Below are 27,426 nucleotides of genomic sequence, written 5' to 3'. Positions count from 1 at the left end.
CAATACTGAGCACCATCCATGTGCGCGAGCATTTATTTGATGCGAAACTGAAACCAACTTTAAAATCCTCGTCTTCAATGAAGATGATAGGGATATTTTTAATTTGTAGGCCAGTTGGTATGATATTCGCATTCAAACAGTCAGTTAGAAATTTAGCATTAAGCTCGGTTCGAACCAATTTCTTTCTTAATCTTTCTAACTGGTTCAAACCAGATTCAAATAGCAAATGTGTCACAGGTCCACGGGTGCCAAGCAACGAGGGACCTGCTGCTATCTTCAACACATATTCATCTGTGTAAGACAATGTCTCAGCCTCAGACATAGATAAGATCGAAATAAAGTGTTTTTTTTTTTAAAATAGGAAGTCTTAGATTCTTTTCGCCAACCACTTGAAAAAGTGACCCACAACAGACAATCGCCTGCGCATAAATCAATATAACTGTAGGGAAAACCCAATATACCCTTGAGGGCTTGGGCAGACAAATTAGAAGGTAAAGGTGCCAACAAGGGATTTTGTTTCAAACTATCTAGTTGTTTAGTTCCAAGGGACTTATTTAGCAGGTGAATTTCAAAATAAACACCAATCAAAAAATGTCAATTAACTGAATCAATCGTTGAATATAAAGAGCACACACATGGGAAATCTTTTTGTGAAATAAACACAAATAGTTTTATATATAAATCAAATTAAAAAGGAGTACAAGTAAACAAATGATTAAGCAATAAATCATGAAAAAAAGGGTAAATCTTATCCACATTTCATGAACAAACATCTATTCCAACAAAGTCAACAGAGATATATCTCATTCTGAGAAAATAATAATCAACTGTATATAATGGATATTGTAGAAGTAGATGATAGAGTCGACGTTTCGGTCTTGGATGGCATCAATCCGTCAGACCATCTTCAGAACAGTAGATATTGCATACAAAAACCCCTAAGTAAAATAATACAATTAGTTACATCAATGTAAACATAATTGTACTCTCTTTATTTAATACAGAAATAATCCAGATAGCCCGTGTGTGAAGAGCAATCTTATTAGCTTTTTTTCTCGTGACCCTGTACCACCAATATTATCTACAGAGTACTGTTATATATATATTAGAGGTGAAAAAATGCTTCAGAGTGAATCAAACGTATATTGTAATGCCAAAAAAAGCCTACTTCATAGATTACAGATATCGCACGACAATTCTTTATCGTGGTGTAACCATTCTTGCTGCTTCTGTAACTGACAAAATATGCAGCATGTAATAAACTAGATATCATCAGTGTCAGTTATGGTTATGACTCTTAACAAGTAAAATAAAAAATAAATAATAACAGACAAGTCCTACCAGATACTTATCAAATTACTGGCAGTAAATTCATATAGAGGGGAGAATCCTTCCTCGTTTATGTTCCGGCTGCGTAACGACACTGAAATACAACATCGTAGATATGTCACTTATGTGTGAGAAATCTCACACTTAGCAAAAATCAAACTGGATTTAGCGTTCTTATTGGACATAGATGTAATATTAACGGTCTCAAACAAAGAAAGACCATTGTGAATATTTACAGGAAGTGAGGATAATTGATGTCCAACTTTATTGTGATAATTAATTAAACAGTGAACCATTGCTTCAACAGAGCCCAATGATAGCCAGAAAACGTAACGATCTATTTTAAAGCACACACCCAATATTCATAAAGAATAATGAGAACCTGGTGTGTCAGAGGAGCAATAAATAGTTTTATATATAAATCAAATTAAAAAGTAGTACAAGTAAACAAATGATTCAGCAATAAATCATGAAAAAAAGGGTAAATCTTATCCACATTTCATGAACAAACATCTATTCCAACAAAGTCAACAGAGATATATCTCATTCTGAGAAAATAGTAATCAACTGTATGTAATGGATATTGTAGAAGTAGATGATAGAGTCGACGTTTCGGTCTTGGATGGCATCAATCCGTCAGACCATCTTCAGGACAGTAGATATTGCATACAAAAACCCCTAAGTAAAATAATACAATTAGTTACATCAATGTAAACATAATTGTACTCTCTTTATTTAATACAGAAATAATCCAGATAGCCCGTGTGTGAAGAGCAATCTTATTAGCTTTTGTTCTCGTGACCCCATACCATCAATATTATCTACAGAGTACTGTTATATATATAATCGAGGTGAAAAAATGCTTCAGAGTGAATCAAACGTATATTGTAACGCCAAAAAAAGCTTACTTCATAGATTACAGATATCACACGACAATTCTTTATCGTGGTGTAACCATTCTTGCTGCTTCTGTAACTGACAAAATATGCAGCATGTAATAAACTAGATATCATCAGTGTCAGTTATGGTTATGACTCTTAACAAGTAAAATAAAAAATAAATAATAACAGACAAGTCCTACCAGATACTTATCAAATTACTGGCAGTAAATTCATATAGAGGGGAGAATCCTTCCTCGTTTATGTTCCGGCTGCGTAACGACACTGAAATACAACATCGTAGATATGTCACTTATGTGTGAGAAATCCCACACTTAGCAAAAATCAAACTGGATTTAGCGTTCTTATTGGACATAGATGTAATATTAACGGTCTCAAACAAAGAAAGACCATTGTGAATATTTACAGGAAGTGAGGATAATTGATGTCCAACTTTATTGTGATAATTAATTAAACAGTGAACCATTGCTTCAACAGAGCCCAATGATAGCCAGAAAACGTAACGATCTATTTTAAAGCACACACCCAATATTCATAAAGAATAATGAGAACCTGGTGTGTCAGAGGAGCAATAAATAGTTTTATATATAAATCAAATTAAAAAGTAGTACAAGTAAACAAATGATTCAGCAATAAATCATGAAAAAAAGGGTAAATCTTATCCACATTTCATGAACAAACATCTATTCCAACAAAGTCAACAGAGATATATCTCATTCTGAGAAAATAGTAATCAACTGTATGTAATGGATATTGTAGAAGTAGATGATAGAGTCGACGTTTCGGTCTTGGATGGCATCAATCCGTCAGACCATCTTCAGGACAGTAGATATTGCATACAAAAACCCCTAAGTAAAATAATACAATTAGTTACATCAATGTAAACATAATTGTACTCTCTTTATTTAATACAGAAATAATCCAGATAGCCCGTGTGTGAAGAGCAATCTTATTAGCTTTTGTTCTCGTGACCCCATACCATCAATATTATCTACAGAGTACTGTTATATATATAATCGAGGTGAAAAAATGCTTCAGAGTGAATCAAACGTATATTGTAACGCCAAAAAAAGCTTACTTCATAGATTACAGATATCACACGACAATTCTTTATCGTGGTGTAACCGTTCTTGCTGCTTCTGTAACTGACAAAATATGCAGCATGTAATAAACTAGATATCATCAGGGTCAGTTATGGTTATGACTCTTAACAAGTAAAATAAAAAATAAATAATAACAGACAAGTCCTACCAGATACTTATCAAATTACTGGCAGTAAATTCATATAGAGGGGAGAATCCTTCCTCGTTTATTTTCTGGCTGCGTGACGACACTGAAATACAACATCGTAGATATGTCACTTATGTGTGGGAAATCTCACACTTAGCAAAAATCAAACTGGATTTAGCGTTCTTATTGGGCATAGATGTAATATTAACGGTCCCAAACAAAGAAAGACCATTGTGAATATTTACAGGAAGTGAGGATAATTGATGTCCAACTTTATTGTGATAATTATTTAAACAGTGAACCATTGCTTCAACAGAGCCCAATGATAACCAGAATACTGAACGATCTATTTTAAAGGACACACACCCAATATTCATAAAGAATAATGAGAACCTGGTGTGTCAGAGGAGCAATAAATAGATATAGTGATATCTAACTTTATTGTATTAATTATTTGAACAGCGAGACATAGTTTTCAACGAAAACTAGTCATAATCAGAATACTCGAAGATCTATTTTGAAACACATCCAATATGCGTAAAAAATAATTTATGAAAAACTGGTGTGTCCAAGCAACAATCTAGATCACTGCTCATGGTAGATAGAATAAATGTACGTAACGAAGGTAGGGTAAAGTAGTGTTAACTATAAATAAAGCCCTATCTTTAATTACATCAAAAAAATCATAAAAAAACATTGGACTCTGTTGGCCTCACTTCCAGAATTGGTCAAAGAACCATTGTTGTTGGAATAGATGTTTGTTCATTAAATGTGGATAAGATTTACCCTTTTTTTCATGATTTATTGCTGAATCATTTGTTTACTTGTACTCCTTTTTAATTTGATTTATATATAAAACTATTTGTGTTTATTTCACAAAAAGATTTCCCGTGTGTGTGCTCTTTATATTCAACGATTGATTCAGTTAATTGACATTTTTTGATTGGTGTTTATTTTGAAATTCACCTGCTAAATAAGTCCCTTGGAACTAAACAACTAGATAGTTTGAAACAAAATCCTTTAGTATTATAATGACAGCAAGGGTTGTAAGTGGGTGTTTAGATGGCTGCATAAGTTCTGCACATATGTTATAATGATTGCATAGTTACAGCCGGGTTAAATACATAAGCCAATAGATAGTACCTAGGTGATTAGATGAATGTCTACGTAGTGCCTGCATACTTCAATAACTACATAATTTCTGCCTGCCAGATTGCAAGAGTACATGTACAGTTTCTGGATAATTGACTAAGTCCATGGATAGTAAATCACTGATTTGATAACTGCCTGGGTAGTGGCTGTGTGATTCCACAGGTGCCTGAATACTGTCTGAGTGACTGAGAAAGTACCTTCATTCCTGTTACACACATAACAATTGTCACTATATCTCTGAATCAATGGCTATCTCCTTCTGTCAGTGTCAAACTTCCAGTTTTACTGTATATCTGGGTTTTTTCTAAGCTATGTGTGAGTGAAATCTGGGTATCAAACTTGATATATAATTGCATACATGGCCCTCTAGAAACATACATTGCTTTGCTACTGAGCGTACACATGCATCAGTAAGTTTCTAAAACAGAAAACAACATTTCGAAATTTTTCAAAGCACAAAACCTTTTGCGAATGGCATACCTACATCATTTCTCAAATACTACTTCTGCATCTAGAAAATATATTCAGCATATATCAAACAAAAGTTACACTCGAAATAAAGCTTGCACAAGAACTCTCGAGGCATTCTGCACTATTAATCCTTCTCAAACAAAGCATGTGTAAAGAAAAACACAACCCTCACCATATACATGGCATTTTCATTGGCATTACTGAACATAGATCACCATGTGAACATATATACAATTTCTTAAGAGATGTACACCTTCAAGCCATCTTTCCCAGAATGTACACCTCTCTGCATCTTTAAGCAAACTTAAAAGTCTCACTGTATATATAGCTATTTGCAAGCACAAAAGCTATATCTCACCATCTAAGCATATGCAAAGTGATCATATAAGTTAAAAACCACATTGACAAACACTTCACAATATATATCTAACAAGTATTACTTCTTTCTACTTCATATACACACAGACAACATGCTCTCATCTTTCCTATCTCACTACACTATTACCCTTTAATAATGTTACTAAAAGTACCACAACTCCCAGAATGCAAATGACAGGTGTATATATTCTGCACATAATGTTTAAACATTTAAAACTTAGTTCCTCATTGCAACTTTCCACAAAACTATAATGTTATTTTTCAATAAAATACACAATGTAATAAACAGGCACAAATTCATTTTTCTCTTACTTCCCAAAACATTCACTACCAACCTTTTAAACACATACCCTCTAATAGATACAGTTTGTAGGAAGGTAGTATCTTTCTGCATAGTTACCCCCAATTGTTGCCTGGTGCTGTGCTGGTTTTTAACTAGTCTGACTGGGATCCTGCTAATCAGGACCCCAGTCTATCTGGTTTCTCCCTAAACTGTTATGTCGTGTACTTAGGTACACTCCAGATTGGATACTGGGGTCCCCGTGTCAGTCCCTAGTATATGGTACCCATGTACCCAGTTCATAGGTACACCAGAGGCCTCCCATGGGCTGAAGCATGTATTATGCCACCCATGAGAGGCCATGCAAAATGGAACTACAGGCCTGCCACTGCAGCCTGTGTAAGTTGGTGCATGCACCACTTACTTAAGATATAGGTTTACTATATCTAAGTGTCACTACACTTAAAACCTATCAGTCACCCCTATAGGAGGCCTTAACAATCCTGAAGGCAGGGTGCTTGGTTCTAAGTGAGAGGGTGCCACTGCATGAGCAGAACAGCCCTGCAGCCCACGGAGTCCATTCTCCCGGGTTGTTAGTGCTGCAGCCGTTTACGACATATAGACATAGGCATTATGCAACCGAGTGATGACCAACTCTAAAACGGCTGAAAAAAACCCTATCGTGTTTGGTGTCAAACATTCCTCAGAAACTAGCTTTTTGAGGTCCCTGGTGTTCCTGTTACCAGCCTTCTAGTCCCGGGCAGCCCAAAATGGTTGGTGCCAACAGAGACACATTTCTACCCTCCTTCTGCTAAGCCAAGCTCGAGCAGGGGAAGGCAGAACAATAGGTATCCTGTCACAGGCAGGATTTAGTGTATTAGGCCTGGGTGGGTATGCTTGCCAGCAACCAATAGTCTGCATGAGGGGCACATTTAGTGTCCCTGTGCATAGTCCAGTTCAAACCAGTTCTGGGAGCTGTTGGATCCTGCTCTGGCGCGAAACTGGACAAAGGACATGGGAGTAACCTCCCCACTGTCCAGACCCTTCCCTGGAAGGGTCCCCAGAACCTGTCCAAACCTCTCCAGTTGGTACAAAAGGGGCATACCTGGCTGTAGGACCCTAGATTCATCGTGGACAAGATTCTGATCTAGAAACCACTGACCTTCGACCATCTGGACACTCTGGACACTCTGGACTTCGATGGACTTTGATTGTGCCCAACTTCATCTCCCTCTCCGTCCAAAGCATTGTCTGTGCCCATGCACCATAAAGGCTCCTTGTAGGATATGTGGAGCATCAAGGACAACGGAAGATATCTCCCTTGGAGTGAAGGAGTCACACCCCTGCAACCACAGGCACCACATCTCAACTGACCAGTCTGTCGCTCCTGAGCCCCTACAGACTCTGAAGGCTCCAGCAACACAGGAGGTAGGTTTCAAAGTCCCTTGTGGTCTGAGCTGCCCTCTTACCAGGTTGGAGGTCAGAAACTCTTGTGGGGGCTGCAATACCTGTACCCCTGTGCACCGCATACTTTTGCAAGTGCATATACTTGTTGTTGTTTCAAAAACAAGTGCACTGGGTTTCGAGTAGCCCCAACCTCTGGCACCATTTCCTACAAAGAACTTTGGCTTCCTCACACTGAGTGCTCTGTGGGCTGCTTCTATGTGAAACTGCTTGAGGTCCCCTTGCGAGTCCTGTGCCTCTGGCTTGTGGGTCTTCTTGATGGTCAACGCTCATTTTCTTGGTCTCTTCTGGCTGCTCTAGGCTGGCCCTGACACCCTGGTGTTTGGTGAGTCTCCTGGATCTTGCTGGTCCAAACGGTGACCTTCCTTGGCCTTCTACATGGGTTGCCACTGCCAAGGCTTGTTGTTGCTCCAGCCGGACACCGACTCTTCATCAATCATTATCCTTTGTGGGACTGTTCATATCCTGCTCCTGGTTGTCCTTGACATCTCCTGGTCCCTGTGTCTGCAGAGTCAAGAACCCCCTCAAATCACCTGAAGCACCCGACATCGGTGGGCATTCGTCTACCGTGCCCCTGGTCAATCCTGAGTGAACCAGACTCTGTCCCCTCTGCTTTCAGGTACTCTTTTAACAACAATCCACCTTTTGATTCCAACGGACACTCATTTTCCTTCCAGCAGTGGTTCTTCTTCAAAGTCCTCCATTGAGTTTGATGGTGGTTTCCGACGCCAATTCAGCCCTATGCACCCGGCTGCCCTGGGATAGGTAACTCTGGTTCTATGGTATGCATGGGTAGGGTGGCTCTCCAAGCTCCTAAGTTCCACTGGGTTTCTTCGAAGTCCACTTGGAAGGGTCCTTAAACTTTAAACTGCAACCAAGACTCTCCCATAGAATTGTACGGTGCACGCGGTCGTTTTCCCACACTGCACCTGTCATCCGTGGGGTCCCTACTTACTCACCTTGGGTGGTTCCTTGGGTCACCAGCGATTCTACATCCTCTAGACACTGTTTTGACTCGAGTCGTGGTTCTTATACCACTATTTTAGTATATGGTTTGGTCTCCCCCTGGAGCTCACTGTGTATAAGTGCCATTTAAGACTACATGTGACATGAGTGTGTGCTTTGTGAGTATCTTCATGTAGGAGATACTGTGACATACATAGAGTGTGTTATATCCATAAATACATATTTTTATAACTACAGTGTGGTTCTTTCATTTAACCAATACTATAAGTTTGCATTCTGGTAAAACAAGCTGCTTAACATTCTTTCAAGACTTAGGTGCCGATTCTGATGTCGGACGGACTCAGGTTCGTCTGACGTCGGGCAGGAGCCGTAACCGACCAACCTGCTGTCGTCGGTTACAGCCCTGCTAGTACGATGCGACCGAACAGGGTTCGGTCGCACTCGTACACAAGACAGTGCAGGCATGCATTCCGAGCGGAATGCATGCCTGCATCCTTGAAAGCAGGGGTGCAGTTCATCCCTGCACCCTGTGGGTGGCACTCCAAGGTGCCTGCCACTGGGTGCAGGGATCCACAGAGGGGCACCATAGGTGCCCCCAGGCTCCCATTCGGCAGCCTTGCACCCATGGGGGCCCTACTGGGGGCCCCCAAAGACAGTTTCCGACTGCCTTTTCGTGCCAGAAAAACCGGCACGAAAAGGCAGTCAAAAGCTGCCATCGTACTCCCTCGGTCGCAAAGAGGCGGCCGGGGGAGTACTGGGAGATTTCCGGACGGCGGACGGGCTCTCCAAGCCTGTAGTCCTCAATCCGGATATCCGTGTCGGATTCCTTTCCGACCGAGCCCCTCGGAATGGCTCGGTCGGAAAGGAATCCGGCCAACATGATCCGAATTGGTCGGAAGGGCTCCGACCGTCGGGCGGAGCCCTTCCGACCGGAATCGGAATCGGAATCGGCCCCTAAGCCTGAAGGCTGCTCTCCAAAGCTACCCCTTGGAAAGCTTTCTAAGGTTATTTTAGTTTTTTTTTATTTTTTTAAATCTGTTTTTATTGTTTTACAAAACCACGCATGGTAATCATACATCAATGGTTAACATCTGTACCTTACATCATATCGACAACTTTCTAAGGTTATCTTAGACCGCTTTAATCACCATAAAGGTTATTTGGACTAGTGCAAGGTGCCCACTTTAATTAGTGGACAGCATATACCAGGCCAACTTCTCACACAGTTCAACTCATATATTTTTTCTCATCACTGTGATACTCCTTTTAATCAAACTCCCATATACATCTTCATTTCTAATGTACATTTTTTAAATATTTACAAAGTTATATACATACCAGTGAATTTAGTTTGTAGATTATATTGTTGGTTTAGCTCTTTCTGCATAGTTTGGACACTATTAAGATTTGTAAAAACTAAGCACAAGAATGGTACACCACTCATACAAAGCAAGTCTAAAATGGCAACTTCGTCAACTTTACGCTCTATTATCATGAGAAAGGCAGCAATTGAAATCATGTCTTTCATTTTAGACCACTGCATCTCCACTTGTGAATGGTTAGCATCTGATAACCCTTTCCATATCTTTCAAAACGAGGTTCCTGTCAGTGCTTTTTGCTATGTTTTCGAGATCATCGTGGAATGATCGCAACAACAAAAAATGGGAGTTCAAACTGATATATAGCTTAATTTTTCTGAAATTGAAATACTACATAACACATTATTAAATAGGCCTAAGTTGGAAATGTATACTTACCATTACTGACATTGTATCATCACTCCTCAACTTTTCAAAAAATATGTTCTGTCTCTTTAATACCCTTACCCCCCAATGCAGTCTTAGCTCAGCCCAGTGGAACCAGTAGGTCATAAGTACACATTACATTCTAGAAGGAACATGCTACTTCCAAATGAGATACAGCAGGTTTGGTTTACTCCACAAATTCACAAGCATATCCATGTCTGTATTTCATATCAACCAATAAAAAGACTTCTTCCTGAGCCATCCAACACACTACCTAATTTTATTCACTTTCATGCTGACAGTATCCAATGAAATATATATATATATATATATTTCATTGGATGCTGTCAACACACTACCTAATTTTATCCACTTTCATTCTGAAAGCCGCCATATTACTATTGCGCGGGGGAATTGGCATGCGGGTAGGTGGTGGCGATCCGCCCGACATGCTAATGGGCCCCTAGGTGTCTAAACTTACGAGAACGGATCCCTTGTTTCCCGAGAGCGTGCTGATTTTTGGATTGTTTGTGATTAATTACCGGTATTCTGCCGGTGTGCACGCCACTCTCCACGGGTCCCGACAATCCGGAAGGAGACTTTTGCTGTGGATATATGTAGATATGGATATGGATATAGATATAGATATAGATATAGATATTTATAGATATAGATAAGGATATAGATATATATTATATATAGTTGTTACGTTTTTTATATAATTTCAAAATGATAAAATTAATTTAAATTAATAGTTTATTAATTGTTTTAAAGTACATATATATAAATGATTATATATGTGTGTTTTTTTAATTAAATGTATTTGTTATATTTGTTAAAATGTATATCAAATCTATTTTTTTAGATTAATTTTATTATTGAATATAGTTATTAGGTATTATTTTATTTTTTATATATATATATATATATATATATATATAATGATATTTTGTACAACTATATTCTTGACATCATATTTTTTGGGGATCTCTTTGTACTTACCATTATAGATACAGGATGTCGATATTTTTGACATTGATATTTAAATCTCAATATTGTGGTATGGGGATATTTTAGGTGTCGATATTCTGTCAGTTAACTGCATAATGCATGTGGAAAAATACCATCTGCTGATTGCCTGTGTCTGGCCCATATGTGGGCAGTCCAGGTAATGGGTATATGGCACAAAAAGGACTCATCTGTATATCGCTGCAAACAGGTTCGCATTCCTTGGGGTGAAGATGCTGCTATGAAGGGGCCAGCTGAAGAAAGGGATACACGTCAAACTCTGATGGGAAGAACAGGAAAGGAGTGAGTATGAACCCCATATCCTTCGTTTTCACTGACTTGAAGCTGGCTGTCCCACCGCCACGGTCGGCTCGTCGGAAAGCCAGCTCATAACACAGATGGTGGTTAAACTCCTCTGTACTGCCCTTTGGCAGCTGGTTTTCCCCAACCGCGACTCTGGCGTTCTGTGGTGTACTAGCTGTGTCACTGGCTCAGCCGCTGTCTTTGCAATAGCAATCCTCCCAACTTGTATTAAGGCGGTCGGACCGCCGTGCTCACTGTGGTCTGACCAGGGGTACAAAGGTTCATGGCAGCCACACTTGTAGTAATAAGGCCCTATATACTCACTCATGTTTCCTTGACCATTGCAAAAACCAGACCTCAACATAAATTATGAAACATTCACTGGGCGTTATTGAGAGTTGGGTCTGTGGAAACCTAATATCAGGGCAATAACACAATCCACAGACAGATACCTGCATTAAATCACTGAATGAGAGAGAGAGCTGCCTGTGGCTTTAGTTTTCTTCCTTTCCACTTGTCTTGTACTGTCATTAGTTATTGTCCCTCCACAACTCCACCTGTGTAACTGCCGTCTGTTTCCTTACCTCTGGGAATCAGCCTGTTTGCCTTCTGAATACCGCGATTTAAAATAGCCTGAGTCATCCCATTGTGTTCCCCTTGTGTTTGTTTATGCCCATACCCTTTGCTACTGAACACTTATCAACTGCCCCCTTCATCATGTGATTGCTTCCTCTCCCATGAGGGTATATATACTCAGTGCTTGGAGTTGCAGAAATTCCCAGAGTCAGGAGATAGACAGATTTTAAGTGGCCAACAAACATAAACTCTAAAATAGGATATATGTTTATTTTGTCTGGCATTTTCCTCCATTTTCCTTATCTTTCAGACATTTCAGTTTTCTTTGGATAGCTACTGTTTCCCTGCTATATCAATTGGCAATATGTTTTATTTGATTCAGTTAGATTTTGGTTTCTGTTGTTGGTAGGACTGGGACCGTGAGCTTCACAAACAAGTAGTCAAACAATCAGGTGTTTTGTAGAGGATACAATCACAAACATTACATGATTGCAAACCTATAACCATGTTCCTGTAATTGGGTTGTGTTGCTTTTTGTTTTTTCTCCGTTATCAGGTGTGTTGTGGTTTTCAATATCGTGTAGCGTGTTCACCTCCTGTGAGCCTGGTTTAACCTCAGAAAACACGTTTTTGCATTACTTTTTTACTGTGTCTGATTTGTGTTCTTTTATTTTTTGTTTTTTGGCTTGCGTTTTTACTGTCTGTCATACATTCACCTCAGTACAGAGATCTGGGCCTAAATCCATCGTTTTTTTGCTCACCATGCCATTCCAGTTTGGACCCAGCCATATGCAAATCAGTCTTGACCCTGTGCCCAATGGGAACAGTTCAGCCCGAACTGCCAGGCCAGGTCCTCCCTGCACTGGAAACAAGCATCCTAGGACCGGTTTCGGGCTTTCAGCCCTCATCAACCAGATAGCATGACTCCAGTGGCATGGAGAGTGTGGGACCCACGTCTGGGCATATCCGTCCCACTCGGGGTAACAAATGCAAATGGGTTCAATCCATCATTCTTTTGCTCACCATGCCACCCCAGTTTAGACCCAGCCATATGCCATATGAGGGCTGAAAGCCCGAAACCGGTCCTAGGATGCTTGTTTCCGGTCCAGGGAGGACCTGGCCTGGCAGTTTGGTCTGGACTGTTCCCATGAGTCACAGGTTCAAGACTGATTAGCAAATGGCTGGGTCTTAACTGGGGTGGCATGGTGAGCATACGAACGATGGATTTAACCCAGATCTCTTGACTGGGGATGAATGTATGATTTATTCAGCATTCTGTCCATCATTTGTTTGCGTAGCACTTTTCACCCTCAGTGGGATGGGTATGCCCAGACGTGGGTCCCGTGCTCACTGTGCCACTGGATTCAAGCTAGCCTGGCTGATAAAGGGTAATACCCAAAAAACTGGTCCCAGGATGCTTGTATCCGGTCCAGGGAGGACATGGCTTGGCAGTTCGGTCTGGACTGTTCCCATGAGGCACAGGGTCAAGACTGATTTGCATATGGCTGGGTCTAAACTGGGGTGGCATGGTGAGCAAAAGTACGATGGATTTAACCCAGATCTCCTGACTAGGAATGAATATATGATTTATTCAGCACTCCGTCCAATATTTGTTTGTGCAGTAAATATATTTTGACACATTATTAAAGTGCCGTATCTTTAAAATAAATCTTGCAATCCTGGCTGGACATTCATATCTATATTTCAGCTGCGATAACTGTGCTGCCCTCTACCTGGACGTACTCACCTTCTTAAAGCTATGTACCGAGTACCTATTGATATTGTTTACTGATTCCTGAGACTGCAAGGCCAGGGGAAAAGTCCTGATAGGCAGACTGGTAATTCAATTCCATTGGTGTTTTGTTTTTTAAGAATGCTCATCAGTCGTTCAGAAAGGTATTATTTTTTTCCATGGCCCCCTTCAGTACATTTTCAGAATGAAATCATGTATATTGCTGTGAAAGGGAGGAAAACGCCTACTTCTCCAGCAGGTTAAACAGTGATTAATCTAATTCTAGGAATTTCAATTTGAGTCTGTCCTGGAATGTAGTCAATATACTGTTAATCTGGTGAACAGGTAAAGTATCGTTTATTATGTTGCTTGGAAATGTTGACCTTATCTTGACTAATGGTTTCAACCTTCTTTTGCAGTGCAGTTAGTCACCATGAGTGATTAAATCGTTTCAAACCTTGGGCATATAGAGATGGCCGCAAATAACCTCCTGAAAACAGATGGAAAAAGCTCCTGTAAGTCAGAGTGGCCAGCACCAAAATATATCACCTACATTCCACTGCGCATAAATGTGCTGATGAAGGTTTACAATGATTTGCAATGTCTCTAAGATGCTGCCCAGCTTACGGAAATATTGAACAATAAAGGAAGACACAAGATATAAGACACTGGATGAAAATCCTGCCCGTTAGCATTCTTCTCAAAGCCTTCAGGGTGTCCCAAGGCATCCAGAACAATGTGTTCCCTACTTTTATTTTTAAAACACTGAAGAATGTTAATCCTTTTCGATATCTAGATGCATAACATTACTTTAATTCCTAAATTACTGGAATAAAGAAAGTGTATGGGAAACTCCCCAGTGTCCTATTTTGCACAATACTGAGCGGCTGTGTGAGAGGTTAGAGCTAAGCAGCAGGCAGGAATTCAACGCATATCCACTTTGATCGATTATAATCCTGGTAAATACGTCTTTTTCCATAATAGTTTGCAATTTGAAAACAATTATTGGTGAGCACTTTTAGACAGTGTCTTTTTATGCATCTGAAATGGCGATTTCATGTTCCATGGCCAGAGGAAGAGACCAAAGAGGATTCCGCTTTAGAGGAGGCTATGAGTCTGACGTATGACAACAAAAGCCACCTCAAATAACACACTGATGACAAATACACAGGGCGACCTAGATACATAAGGAGAGCTACTTGGCAAAGAGACATATAAACTGTGCCCAGAAAGTGACTTTTGCACACTAACTGTGGGAATGCCCCAAGCTTTGAACATCCTGAGAAAGGGTGATACAAAGTCCTGGAGATTCTACAGATGTACATATTGGAGTGAACACGCCCCTAGTGCTGTGAGCTGCCTGGAAAGATTTGAACGCTACAAACTATAATCGAACTTGGGTTTTTTCCAGTGGTTAATTTGTTTTTTTTTAAAAAGAGTAAGTGCCAGGGCTCTTGTCAGGAAGCAGCTTGCACCAGTCCATTTCTCCTGTTAGCAGCGCCTAAAACAAAATCAACTAAAAACCATGGGGCATATTATCAAGACACGGCGTTAAAATTATCGCCACTTTAGCGGCAGAAAACTGCCGCTAAAGCGCCGATAATGGGCTTGATAATATGCCCTTGAGAATTCCCATAGAAGCCCATGTTCTGGTGTCAACATGGGCTTCTATTGGAATTCTCTGCGGCATATTACCAATCCCATTATCGCCGCTTTAGCGTCAGTTTTCTGCCGCTAAAGCGGCAATAATTTTTAACGCCGTGCTTGATAATTAAGGCTCCCGGTTTTCCGTTTAAACGGATTTTTACTTATAAATGCAGACGGAAAACTTTTTGTCCTTCGTCTGTATTTATAAATAAAAACGGAAAAATACTGACAAAGTGCTTTAGCTCAGGGTTGCCTGATCTGATGCATAGAATGCAGGCTGCTCTCTGCACATGAAAGGCGCGCCCTACTTAGAGGGCGGACTCTTGGCGCAGCATTTGGCACTCTCCCTTCACAGGTCAGAACCCCTGGAGGAGCCTAGGATAATCATCCCCATCCAGCATGCTCTCACTTCTGGGAAGAGGCACAATACAAATTTCGGGGGAGGGGGGGTGGACGGGGGGGCTAATTCTTCGGAGTGAAAAAGACAACAAAGCCTCGCTAACAAGTAAAGTAATGGTCTTTCAAAGACCTGTGAAGTACCCAGGTGCGGCTGTGTGTGCCCGGGAAGCTTCTCAGCGCGAGCAGACAGCAGACACACACGACAGGGGGGGGGGGGTGTTATGCGCGCCTGCATAGGAGAGATAAGATCGGAGAGTAAAGAAAAATGATAAGGCCCAGAGACCTGGTGACTGCAGTGAAGGAGACCAAGGTTAAAGGGTACAGAAAGAGAAGTAAGGGTGGGTAACGGCCGAGGGTAAAGACACGGGGTGAGAGTACCGGGAAGAGATGAGAGATGGTGTATTGGGAAGGGTAGAGAGTAAATGGGAGGCGCTGGTTCCAGCAGAGGCAGTGAAGAGGGCACAGCCAGCAGAATCCAGAGCCCGCCCGCTCTCTACAGTCCCTCAGCTGTACCCTGCTCAGTACTGTATGTGACCTTTGCTAGGCCAGTACATGCTGTGGACTCGGAGCCGCGGGGAGGGGTGAGGGACCGAGTACTCGTGTCAATGGCACATTAGGTACTCGGTGATGTGGCGCCCCCTTGGCTCCTATCTGGACGCTTTAGGAGTCGAAGAGCCTCTCTGGACAGGGGCCTTTTCGACATCCTGGCGCACAGATGGGGGGATGCTTGTCTCTTGGTCATTTGGAGCATGTTTGGGCCCCTGGAGGCCCCCCCTCGACTTCCAGAGGCTTTCATCCACTCTCAGCCTTACACCCCACTTCTCCTTGCGTTCCCTGACTTCACTCATGCACAGCTGGCACAAACATGGTCTTACAGCTTCTAGTCACAGCAAAGAGTCCTAGGACTAAATGGGCATGGAGTCTGATGGGAAGTGTCAGCTATTGGCATACGTAAACAATGTGACGAACTGACCCTGTCGGGCAGTGTGAGATGCTGTCACTGATAGACAGCATGAGGGACCTGCAATTGGGGGCATGTGAGGATCTCCCCAAGTAGGCAGTATGAAGAACGGGTAGTGGGGGCAAAATGTGTAGTTGCAAGAGATGGGCAGTTTAAGAAGCTGCCACAATGAGGACTGTGAGAAAGAGGCTGTGGGGTTCAGAATAGTAAAGTTACACTGGTGAACAGTGTTAGAATGTGGCACTGTTGGGTAATGTGAAGAACTGGGTGGGCAGTGTGAATATCTGGCACTGGTGTCCAGGAAGAGGAAAAGACAGTGATGTGGGGGGAAGGCACATCAAATGTGACAAGAGAAGAGCAGGATTTAAAGGTCCCTAGGTTGCACAGCCCGCAGTGAAGGTTTCCTCGTGCAAGTTACACAAGGTATGTTTAGGCCTATGTTCTCTTTAAAATATTTTGGCAAAGTTTTCAGATGACTATATTGTGTTTACTTAATTTGATGTATATATACATATATCTAAACCTATTACAACTGAGTGCAAGTGTGCAGTGCCTATTTAAATAAATGTGGAAAAATACTGGCTGCAGCGTCTTCTTTTGCTTGCGACAAAAATAAATGTGGATAAATACAGATAAAATGACTAAAAAATAAATATGGATAAATACAGACGGAAATGTAAAAAAAAAAAATACCATAAAACTGGGAGCCCTATTGATAATATGCCCCCATGAAAGTAAGGAGAGGATGTGGTGCAATGGGCAGCAGAGCTCGAGGCTTTGGGGTTGGGGAACCAGGCTTCAGTCTAGGAATCGACTCAACATTCTGTGATTCTGGGCAAATCACTCAATTCTGCCCGTGTCTACCGTAAATGAATGTGTGTTTAATTGGTGCTCATAAAAACCAACGGTGTTGATGATGAAGTGCTGTGCTGAGCACCAGAAACCACCAGCTCAAATTAAGCACTAGTTTTATCAAAGCAAAGAGGAATATTTCCCAGAAGTAGAGTAAAGATATCATACCGAGAGTGAAGGACCGGCACAGGGATGAATACATATATGGCACTGGAAAAATAGATTTATGCAGAAAGGGGCTGCCTCTAAATACTTGAGAAGATATGTGAAGGATGGGCCCAGGAGAATGACTGGAGGTGTCAGATCAATGACTGTCTGAAAACGGTGGGTGGGACAGGAAGTGAATGGGTGGTTAATGTTGTTAATGAAGATAAACGGACAGACACGGCTGAAGAAGCCCAGAATGGTGCGGATGATAACCAGCAGAAATATTGACATGATAGAATGATCAAAGTGCCTGTGGCATTTGTATGCCTCCCATATATTATCATGGTTGGGAGAGGGAGTAAAATTGGTGTTGCCAAACATGCATCCCTAACTTTTTGTCAAACCAGAAACCAATAAAATGTTCTTAAAAAAACCCAAAAACAATTGTGCTAGCAAAAGAAATCAGTTGAGCAGTGAGTGCCAAAGTATATTTCATTATATGTTAGTAAAATACATTACCAATAAAAATATACAGTAAGATTTTTTTTATTGTGAAGTCAGAAACAGTGATTCTGTTCATTTTATGAGTAGATGTTGCCTCGATTATTTATTGGTTACTTTCCCCTCGCAGTCAGTACTGAAGCCTCACCTTGGAGAAAAGGATACTTGTACTTGTCAATCAACTTCGATCCTCTTATAGTTTATGTGTAATTTAGGTATATGTTTACTTATTCAACTTTTCAAACACATAAGTTGCACGACATAAATATCCACTCAGTAGTCAAAATTTTCAGTTGCAGACAACTGTAATCAAAACAACAAGATTGATGATACTTCCAAAGACCACAGCATCCCTGTCAGCTCTCTTCTAGAAAATAGTTTTCTTCAGTTGTACATATTTGTCCCTACACATATTCACCTGTTCGTCACATATCGCATAGGCCATAGTTTTAATAAACAGTGGCATCTACTGTCTCACAGGGTAATATAGACTATATTATCCTCAAAGCAGGCCTTCTGCCCCCTGCGACATAAAGGACCCAGGTATCAAGAGGAGTAAGAGTAGCTGGAATCACCTTCATCTTGATAAGGTCTAAGCCATTTCATTTCACAATAGAGCCTCATTCATGGTTGGCGGCATGGGAGTACCACCATAGATTGTTTGTGCTCCAACCCTATCACACATGTAGATCATTCACTGGGAAGTAGTGTTGTCACATGGACAGGGGCCGACAGGATGTAGGTGCAGAGAGGGAAAGGCAACAAGGTTGTAGACTACTCCCATTCTAAGTCTAGTCAACACAAACCGATGTGCCTTCCAGGTTACTTGTAACAAATATGGTTGGAAACCCACAAGTTCATTTAAATCGTAGTAAGAAACATAAGATGAAAGGTCAGAGCTTTTCTGATGTCTACTAATGGAAAGCTGTTGTAAGAAGCACTGCCTAAGATCGGATTTGGACAGCTCAGTGGCCCCATAATGATCCGCAATGATGTTAATGTTGAAGATCTCCCGAAAATTATCCACAACGTACTTTAACCATGGGATCTTTGAAAATGGTCCAAAGAAAGACAATCAGAGATAATAGCTCTGCACAAAGAGGTCTCTTCTTTTATCCAAATGGAGCGCCATAGGATCAATGGCCTAAGTAGAATCAAATCGGCAAGATGATGAATACCCAATTCGGTGTGCACTAAGGCGTTAGAAACAGAGCTTGGCAGGCACAAAAGTCTCTTCAGGAATACATTCTCCTCAACCTGAAGAGACCCGGCCGGGGCATAGCCCCAGATGCCAGCTCCGTACAAAGCAATTGAAACACACCGGGACTGAAACATTTTCAACATATCATTGACCCGCCTGTCGCCCAGTTTCGTTGCCATTGTAAAAATTCCATGAGCATTCCTTGCCATCTTAGCCCGGACATTCTTATGTTCATTGGCCCAAGTGTTTTTGTTTGAAAAGGTGACCCCCAAGTACGAAAAGTTGTCGACAGCCTGGACCTTTTGTCCCTCTATAAAAAATGAAAACTGTTTCTTTCCATTCCTGCGCCCACATTCCATAACATAAGTTTTAGATTTATTTAACACTAACTTTCTGCTTTTAATAAATTGCAGAAAGCCATCCATCAGCTGTTGAAGACCGTTTGGGGTGCGTGAAATTAAAACCGCGTCATCCGCGTAAAGTAACACAGGGACATAATCATTATTAATTTTGGGAGCATCCACTGCCAGAGATTTAAGAAAAGAATCAATCTCATTAATAAAAAGTGTAAAAAGCAGTGGGGCCAACACACATCCCTGACGAATTCCACGCCCAATCTTAAACATAGTTGTGCATTCCCCTTTAGGTCCATAGCGGACACATGCTCGTAGTTTAGTATAAAGACGTGCTAAAAAGAACACAATGCCCTCGGGAGCCCCCATTTCAATTAGCTTTGCCCAAAGAATACCGTGGTCCACCAGGTCGAAGGCACTACTTAGATCCGTGAAGCAGAGGTAAATAGTGCCAGTCTTTGCCAGGGTATATTTACCGATGAGTAGGTCTAAATTTAGACACTGCTCAATCGTACCACGACCCTTCCTGAACCCAAACTGGCTCTCAGCTTAAATACCGTTTTCCTCCACCCATTCTTCCAACCTCGCTAAGAGCACTCGACTCATTACTTTTACGGAAGAATCCAACAAGGAAATTGGGCGATAGTTCTTAACTTCCCCACGATTTCCTTTCTTAAAAATTGGGATTAAAATGGATTCTTCCCAGGTAGGGGGCATCTCATTACGGACAGCTGCATTGAAAATGTTAGTTAACAGAGGCCCCCATATTTCAGGGACCAATTTATAAACATCAATTGGTACCCCGTCTGGGCCCTGTGCTTTTCCCCCTTTGCTGACCCTTATGCTATCTAAAACCTCTTGGACGGTAATATTCAGTGGCGTATGCGGCCACCTATCCCCTAAATCCCAAGATGCACTATCTGACTCAAAGATTTTAGAAAAATGAGAAACCCATTCTTCCTGCATAACGTTGGAAGTTAATTCCGGGATTTTATCATCTTTAAGAAATGAGGAATTAACAGTTTTCCAGAACAGGGAACAATCATTCAATTCAGCAGCCTTGGTCAAATTATCCCATGCCTCCTGCTGGAGCTCAGATTTCCTGCGTTTAAGGGTTTCTTTATATCTGGCTCTTAGGTCTACAACCATACCCTTATCTCTTTGTGTTACAGATAGAGCTGATTTCAGTTCCTTTATAGCCAAAGTGCAGGCTGAGTTAAACCATCCCCGCGGTCGATCCTCCTTATACTTGCATGTACTTGTAAGCTTAGAGTCGATGACCGCATTAATGCCAATAAAATGCTCAACAGAGCCATTGGTACCTTGATTATCTTCTAAAATCGCAGTAATGCCTGCCAGGCAGCTAGTGATGATAGAATCAGACGTAATATCGGCCTTATTCCCCTTCCATCTGAGTCTGGTACCATTAGGGCGCACAGCCTCAATGCTATTAACAATACAGCCCGGGATACGGATCCCATTATTTTCCCATAACATAGCCTCTACTACCAGGCAGCTATGGTCACTAACTTGGATATCTATTACTTTAGGTACCGTAGTCCAGGCCTCAAGACTCGAGGAGATACAAATAAAATCGATAACTGAATTTGCTCCCCGGCCTGTGAAGGTTGGGCGGATCTCCCCCTTTTCGTTTTTCTCGTTGGCCATGATATACATATTGTGTGAGGCAAGGAGACTATTTAAGGCATCTCCGTAGTAGTTATGTTGGAAATGAAGAATCCCATCCCCATGACAGTCCACCAACCCGCATACGTTAACATCTGAGAGTGGACAGGTGGTGGCATTAAAATCCCCTGCCATGAACAGATCAAAGATGTCATTGGTATCCTTAAGAAAGTCATCCAAAGCCCTTGATAATGCTTTAACCGCCTGATCCCTAGAATCATTAAAAAGATTATTATAAAAATTTATTAAAAGAATATTCCTACCTCCTGTTTTATACAGCCATAAAATCTGGGAGTGAGCCCCGACTTGTCCATATTTTTTGACCAACAGAGGAGTTTGGACTGAAATCAAGATCAATAGGCCCCCCTTAGCTCTTCCCGATACTGAACCAGTAGCGGGTAACTGGTATGAGACGAAACCATTATATCCTTTAAAGTCCCTACACCAGGTTTTCTGTAAACAAATAATAGCAAAGAGAGCTAAAAATTCCGACCACCCCAGACTATCTGATTTCGATCTAATTCCCGCAATATTCCAACTGGCAATATAACAGCCGGAAAAACCATGGGCACCTGACCCCATATGGAGACAATTACTACCCTGTTGGAAAGTAGCAGTATTGGAGGTCTCCATAACTACCTCTGGGCAACCTGCTGGATCTCCCTTCTTGCCCAAAGGCATACAGTCTATGGTTGACCCAGGAATATTAACCATTGGCCCTGGAATACACACACTTTGGCCCATACCCAGCAAAACTTGACTCTCCGAAATTTCCGGGGGTACCGTACCCAACTCCATTCGTAATTCCAAGCAGCCAACTAGGTCGCCCTCCTTGCCCGTAGGTGTACAGACTACAGGTATCCCTGAGATATTACCCAACTTCAGTCAGTCGTTTTGTTCCAACCCACTCAAGCATTGAAAACGGTTAACAGTATTTACCTGAAACTGTTTACCGAACTATGCACCGCTTCTCTCCGCATTCTCCCCCCCCCGCAATTCCTAGAAAAATGGTTAATGTGTTGACTATAGAAAAAGCCTAAAGGACGGAGTGAAATGCCCTGATCATTTCTGGGGCGAGAATGGCTCGAATCAGAGCTGTCGTGGCAAGGTGAGGGTTACTAAAATTGATAATAACACAATCCCCTGGGATATTTTTTGGGGACGTTCCAATCCAGTTGGTTCTGGTGGTAACCAAAATTTGGTCCGCCATATCCACTGGAAAGCCACACTCCCGATTAAGCCATGCCACAGTTTTATTTTTTAGAAAGTCATGTGATTCCGTAGAATGATAAAACCCATCCTCCCTAATAGGTGTAACATTGGTCAGGACTGCTACGTATGGTGCGCAGTCAGGTGGGAGGTTTGGTTGGGAGAGGCCACGGTTATTAGACTTCCCCCTTCCAGAAATCTTTGACGCATTCCCCAGGGCACAGGTAGTGGGGTTTGAGGAGGTATCATTAGAGCAAGAAGGTGTTACTGGAATGACACTGAAAGCGTCCCCTGTAAATGGTAGTATTGATTTACCAGTAACACCCTGCCGCTCGATAGCTGTTATGGACCTACTAATTGGCTGAGTAGGGATACTCGAGCTTGCACAAGTCAAACCAGCACAAAATGTGTCATTGGTGGGTTGCACAGGCTTACTAGTCCTGCCCCCAGCCACATCAACCACGACAGGTGGTTGTGGACTATTATTTAAATTTAAGCCAGATTGCACCAACACACCCAATCTGATCACTTCCCTAGATACCGCCTCGAGTTTGTCCAAGAGTGGAAGGACAATTTTGTCTAACTTGGTATCAGTCATACCAATAAGCAACTCAAGCTGATCTGGGGCCAGTTTCATATGAGTGGGATTAACATCATTATGTAGACAATTTGGCTCAGTAGTGCCCCCATTTAGGACAGAAACAATGTTCTTTTTACTTTTACGACCCCCTTTTTTGGACAAAACAGGTCTATTTAGATGTGTCCCTGACCATAACACTCTGTGAGGTTTGGGGGCCACAGAGCCCAAGACGTCAGGATTATTAGGGAACTTGTTGATATCAGATACCTTGGAGGGGTCCTCATCAACAGGGAAAACCTGTGATGGCTCTATTTCATAGGTGCCCTCCCTCATTGGAGAATCTGTAGAGACCGCAACATAACTATCATCAGTGGTAGGGATCACAACGGAGGCTAGTTGACTCGCAGAGTCAGGGACACTGTCACTACCCAGACCCAGGGATAGTCTTCGTTCCTTGTTGATCTTGTCTACTACTTTAACTAAGTAGTTATCAAGTGTAGAGACAATGGAGCGAGAAGTCCCAACTGACTTAGACATGTTGCCTTAAACAAAAATAAAAATAACAAGCACGGAATACTGCCTGATAAGAATAGCACTTACTATGAAATGACACTAACAACAAAACACAGCACAAATATAAAATATACACTATGCAACACCCAATATTAACAACTAGTTCATAGGGGTGCTATAATATTGTAATCCGGAAATAAGTTAGCCAGTGTTCTTGGAACCGCAGAGTATTGGCGCCCAAATACACACCAAAGTTGTAGAGCGAGTGACCAGCAAGGGGCGCGGGCCTGATCGGCACAGTCACAATCACTAAACAGCAGATACCAGGTCCTCAGACATATGTATGGATTGCTATGGTCCCAACAATTACATCACAATACCTTACAATAGCGTTCACTGGAATATGGAATGCTGGCACAGGTTGCAGGTGTAAGGGGGGTAGCCCGACCCGGCCTCCTCTGGCCCCGGACGGCCACAGACGGCCCGCCCTCTCCCCGGGCTCAGCCCGGCGCCGCCCGCGCGCGCGTCCCGCGACGCTGATGGAGCTTCTGCTTTTCAAGCACCTCCGGGCGCGCTGGTGGCGGAAGTGGAGTGAGGAGCAGGGGCTCACGGGAGTTGTAGTCTCCCCTCGCGGCAACGTTGTCTGGCGGCAAGGGAGACACACAGTACAGGCACCCCGGTCAGCGGTCCCACTCTGGTGAGTCTGGTGAATCTGTGTTAGCCTTAGCGCTGCAACAATGCCCCCCGCTCCACCGAGGGAGCTTCTGCTTTTCAAGCGCCTCCGGGCGCGCTGGTGGCGGAAGTGGAGTGAGGAGCAGGGGCTCACGGGAGTTGTAGTCTCCCCTCGCGGCAACGTTGTCCGGCGGCGAGGGAGACACACAGTACAGGCACCCCGGTCAGCGGTCCCACTCTGGTGAGTCTGGTGAATCTGTGTTAGCCTTAGCACTGCAACAATGCACACATGTGGATCACATTCCTTATATGGAGTTGGGATAGCTCAGGGTTTCTGATGGTGGAGCTTCTAAGCGCTCAGAAACCCTTGACTGGTGGTCCATTCATCACCGAATCGCCGGGAAAGCTAGTGTGAAGGGACAAATCGCCCTGTGCATCACGGACATTTTATTGTATTTTACTTTTTATTTTATTAAAATATTTTATTTATTTTACTTTTTGGCACCAAACACTGACTGGGTGATTTGTTGCTGAAAAGCTAAAAAATATTAACAAATAGATTAAAAGAAAAATCATGGCATTCAATTTTATTTATGTAAGTGGCGGATGCACTATCATCACAGATATCTCTGCCAGAGAGGTGGGATCTCTACATGTGACAGACAGGTCCCCGCAAGGGCCTCTGTTCACCTTGCACGATGGTGGGCTACCTTTTGAATATTAAACGACTCGCAAAGTCTTAAATCCTAGTAGAGAGTGTCAGGGCATGGCCCCTCCCTTGAACAAAAACAGTACTAAATGTGTATATATCCCGAGAGAACCCAGGACATCCTAACATATCCAGGCACAGCAACCAGAGGTAATGGGATTAGTTAGCAAACTAGTTCTAATGCAGATCTCTGAGAACCTATCACCTGAGTAAGACTGTGTTGTAGTGTATGTCTAAGTTAGATATAGGAAATCTCCTTCAAAGAGTTTGCATTTTGGTCATGCAGTGTTTACATAAATAACCAATATCCTGAGCTCCATCAGGGTGTGCTGTACTCGGTATTATATTTCATTTTTGTAGATTTTCTTTATTACATTTCTGTGGCAGTTTGCAGTAATATATTTATTGTCAATGACTATTTGGGGCATATTCTCAAGGACACATCGCCGATTTAGCGGCACTTTTCTGCCACGAAAGTGGCGCTAGATTCATCACCCTATTCACATGCCTGCGCTAACAGCCGACATCGCCAGTTTACCTGCGATAGCTGCTGCTAAAAACATTGGCAAGGCTGACAGCGACAACTAACGCTAATCATATGCAGAGTCCAAATACTCACTATAACATCACTTCGCGATATTCTCAACGACCAGCCAGATCGGCGATGCGGGCAAAAAACAGGCCATAACGCACGTTAGCAGGAGGGACTTAAGACCGGCTTTTTTCTGCTCTTAAGTAGGACAAAAACCTGCAGTAGAAAGTGAGCCCAGCCCAGAGCCACATCTGAAGACCAACAGATGCCATGGAGCTACTAATCATGCAGCTCGGAGACCCAAGAGGGCCACAACACCCACCGCCACCACACCAGGACCCCCCCCCCAGGACCACCCCCCCGAACTGCCACCGAGGCAGCGCAGAACAAGACAACGGACCTTCCGAAAACACACCAGCCTCAGAGACTTAACGCCAGAGGATGTCATTGCCCACTGCAGGCTCAAAAGGACAACCATCCTCTGCATCTTGACCCACATTGCCCACAGGCTGACAGTACCAACACAGCGGACAACCAACATCCCTCCGCAGACAAAGCTGCTGGCTGTGCTGCACTTGTTGGCCTCTGGTACCTTCCAACCAACAACTGCCAGAGTTGGAGGAGCCCTATCAAAGTTCCTCGCACCTGTCTTGGATGCCATCATCAGCCTGATACCCCAGCACCTTCAATTCCCCCACAATGTGCTGGAACAGCTGGAGACCAAGCAAGGCTTCTATGCCATAGCTGGCTTCCCACATGTGTTGGGGACAATTGACTGCACACGTGCCCTACTTGTGCCCCCTGCCGACACTGCACACAATTACCGCAACAGAAAGCACACGCATTCCATCAATGTGCAGGCAATAGTGGACCACCGGGGACAGTTCACCAATGTCGTCGCCAACATCCCAGGCAGTGTGCATGATTCATACATCTTCCGACAGTCCATCATCAACCAGCGCTTTCAGATTGGCACCTATGGAAATTGACTGCTCATTGGTAAGTACTAACAGAACACACCACACACCTCAACTCCACAATCATACAACTCACAACTGTGGGAATGCACACGTAACAAAATCACATACAACATGCCAAACAACATGCCCACCTAACAGACACGACAACACAAGTAATTGTGGTAACAGGGGCCAGACATGTAGACAAACCCTCCACAAAGGCATAGCCCCTCTGCCACACAATTGCAGAATGTGAGGAGAGGTGGGAACCAAGTATGTGCGAAGGAGACAAGTGACCCATGAATAAGAATGTACACAATGCCAAGTGTGGCAGTGATGTGCTGGACAGTCCTGAGTATGCAGAGCACAGACATGTCCATGTGGACATACACTGCTGGTGTTTGTAGTGTTGTGGACAGTGGAGGCAACCATGTTACCTCAGGCAGTGGAGAAGACCTTGGACATGTAGCTATGTCACCCCCTGTAAGCGTAAGAGTAGTGGGATGGGCCGGCATGTGCCAGTCCAGCGTAGGAGTGTGAATAAATAGCCAAGGGCTCCGGGTGTGGTTCACTTCCGGGACGGCCACCAAAGTAACCACTGTGTGTCTCTGTGTCCGCCATATCCTGACCATAGGCCTACACACACGGCCGCCCACCTTTAACGGCCCACATCACAGTGTTGCTGTCAGGCTTGCGGACATGCGCAGACAGGCAAGACAATGGTGTGCCATAGGAGTGCAAGTGATGCAACCGTGAAGCGCACATATGTTAATAGGTTCGGGGGAAGGGAGGAGCAGCTGTGAGCCACTTAATACACATTGATCCCACACATTTGCCAGAAGCAATACATGGCAAACATGAATCCCAAAGTCACACAAATCAAACGCCACACAATTTGTGAGTTTGCCAATACAGCATGCAGAACCACCACTTTACACTAATTTCACTTACCTCTCACAGGTGATCAAGGATA

General features: G+C 42.8%; 1 protein-coding gene across 1 annotated transcript in view; it reads right to left on the bottom strand.

Moving 5' to 3' along the window:
* Window positions 1-645: 645 nt before the first annotated feature.
* LOC146821754 (endogenous retrovirus group PABLB member 1 Env polyprotein-like) overlaps window positions 646-27,426 on the bottom strand; it is a 137,523-nt gene continuing 110,742 nt past the window's right edge. The window contains exons 5-7 of the mRNA XM_085612798.1: window positions 2,411-2,492; window positions 2,238-2,304; window positions 646-2,007 (exon numbers count right to left, since the gene is read on the bottom strand). Of these exons, the coding sequence (XP_085468924.1) occupies window positions 1,966-2,007; window positions 2,238-2,304; window positions 2,411-2,492 (191 nt within the window). The 3' untranslated portion in view covers window positions 646-1,965. The remainder of the gene's footprint in view (window positions 2,008-2,237; window positions 2,305-2,410; window positions 2,493-27,426) is intronic.

The sequence above is a fragment of the Triturus cristatus genome, chromosome 6 (genome assembly GCF_964204655.1).
Source record: "Triturus cristatus chromosome 6, aTriCri1.1, whole genome shotgun sequence".
NCBI classification, from domain to species: domain Eukaryota; kingdom Metazoa; phylum Chordata; class Amphibia; order Caudata; family Salamandridae; genus Triturus; species Triturus cristatus.
Note: the sequence above shows the minus strand (reverse complement) of the source record. Positions and strands in the feature narration are given on the sequence as shown.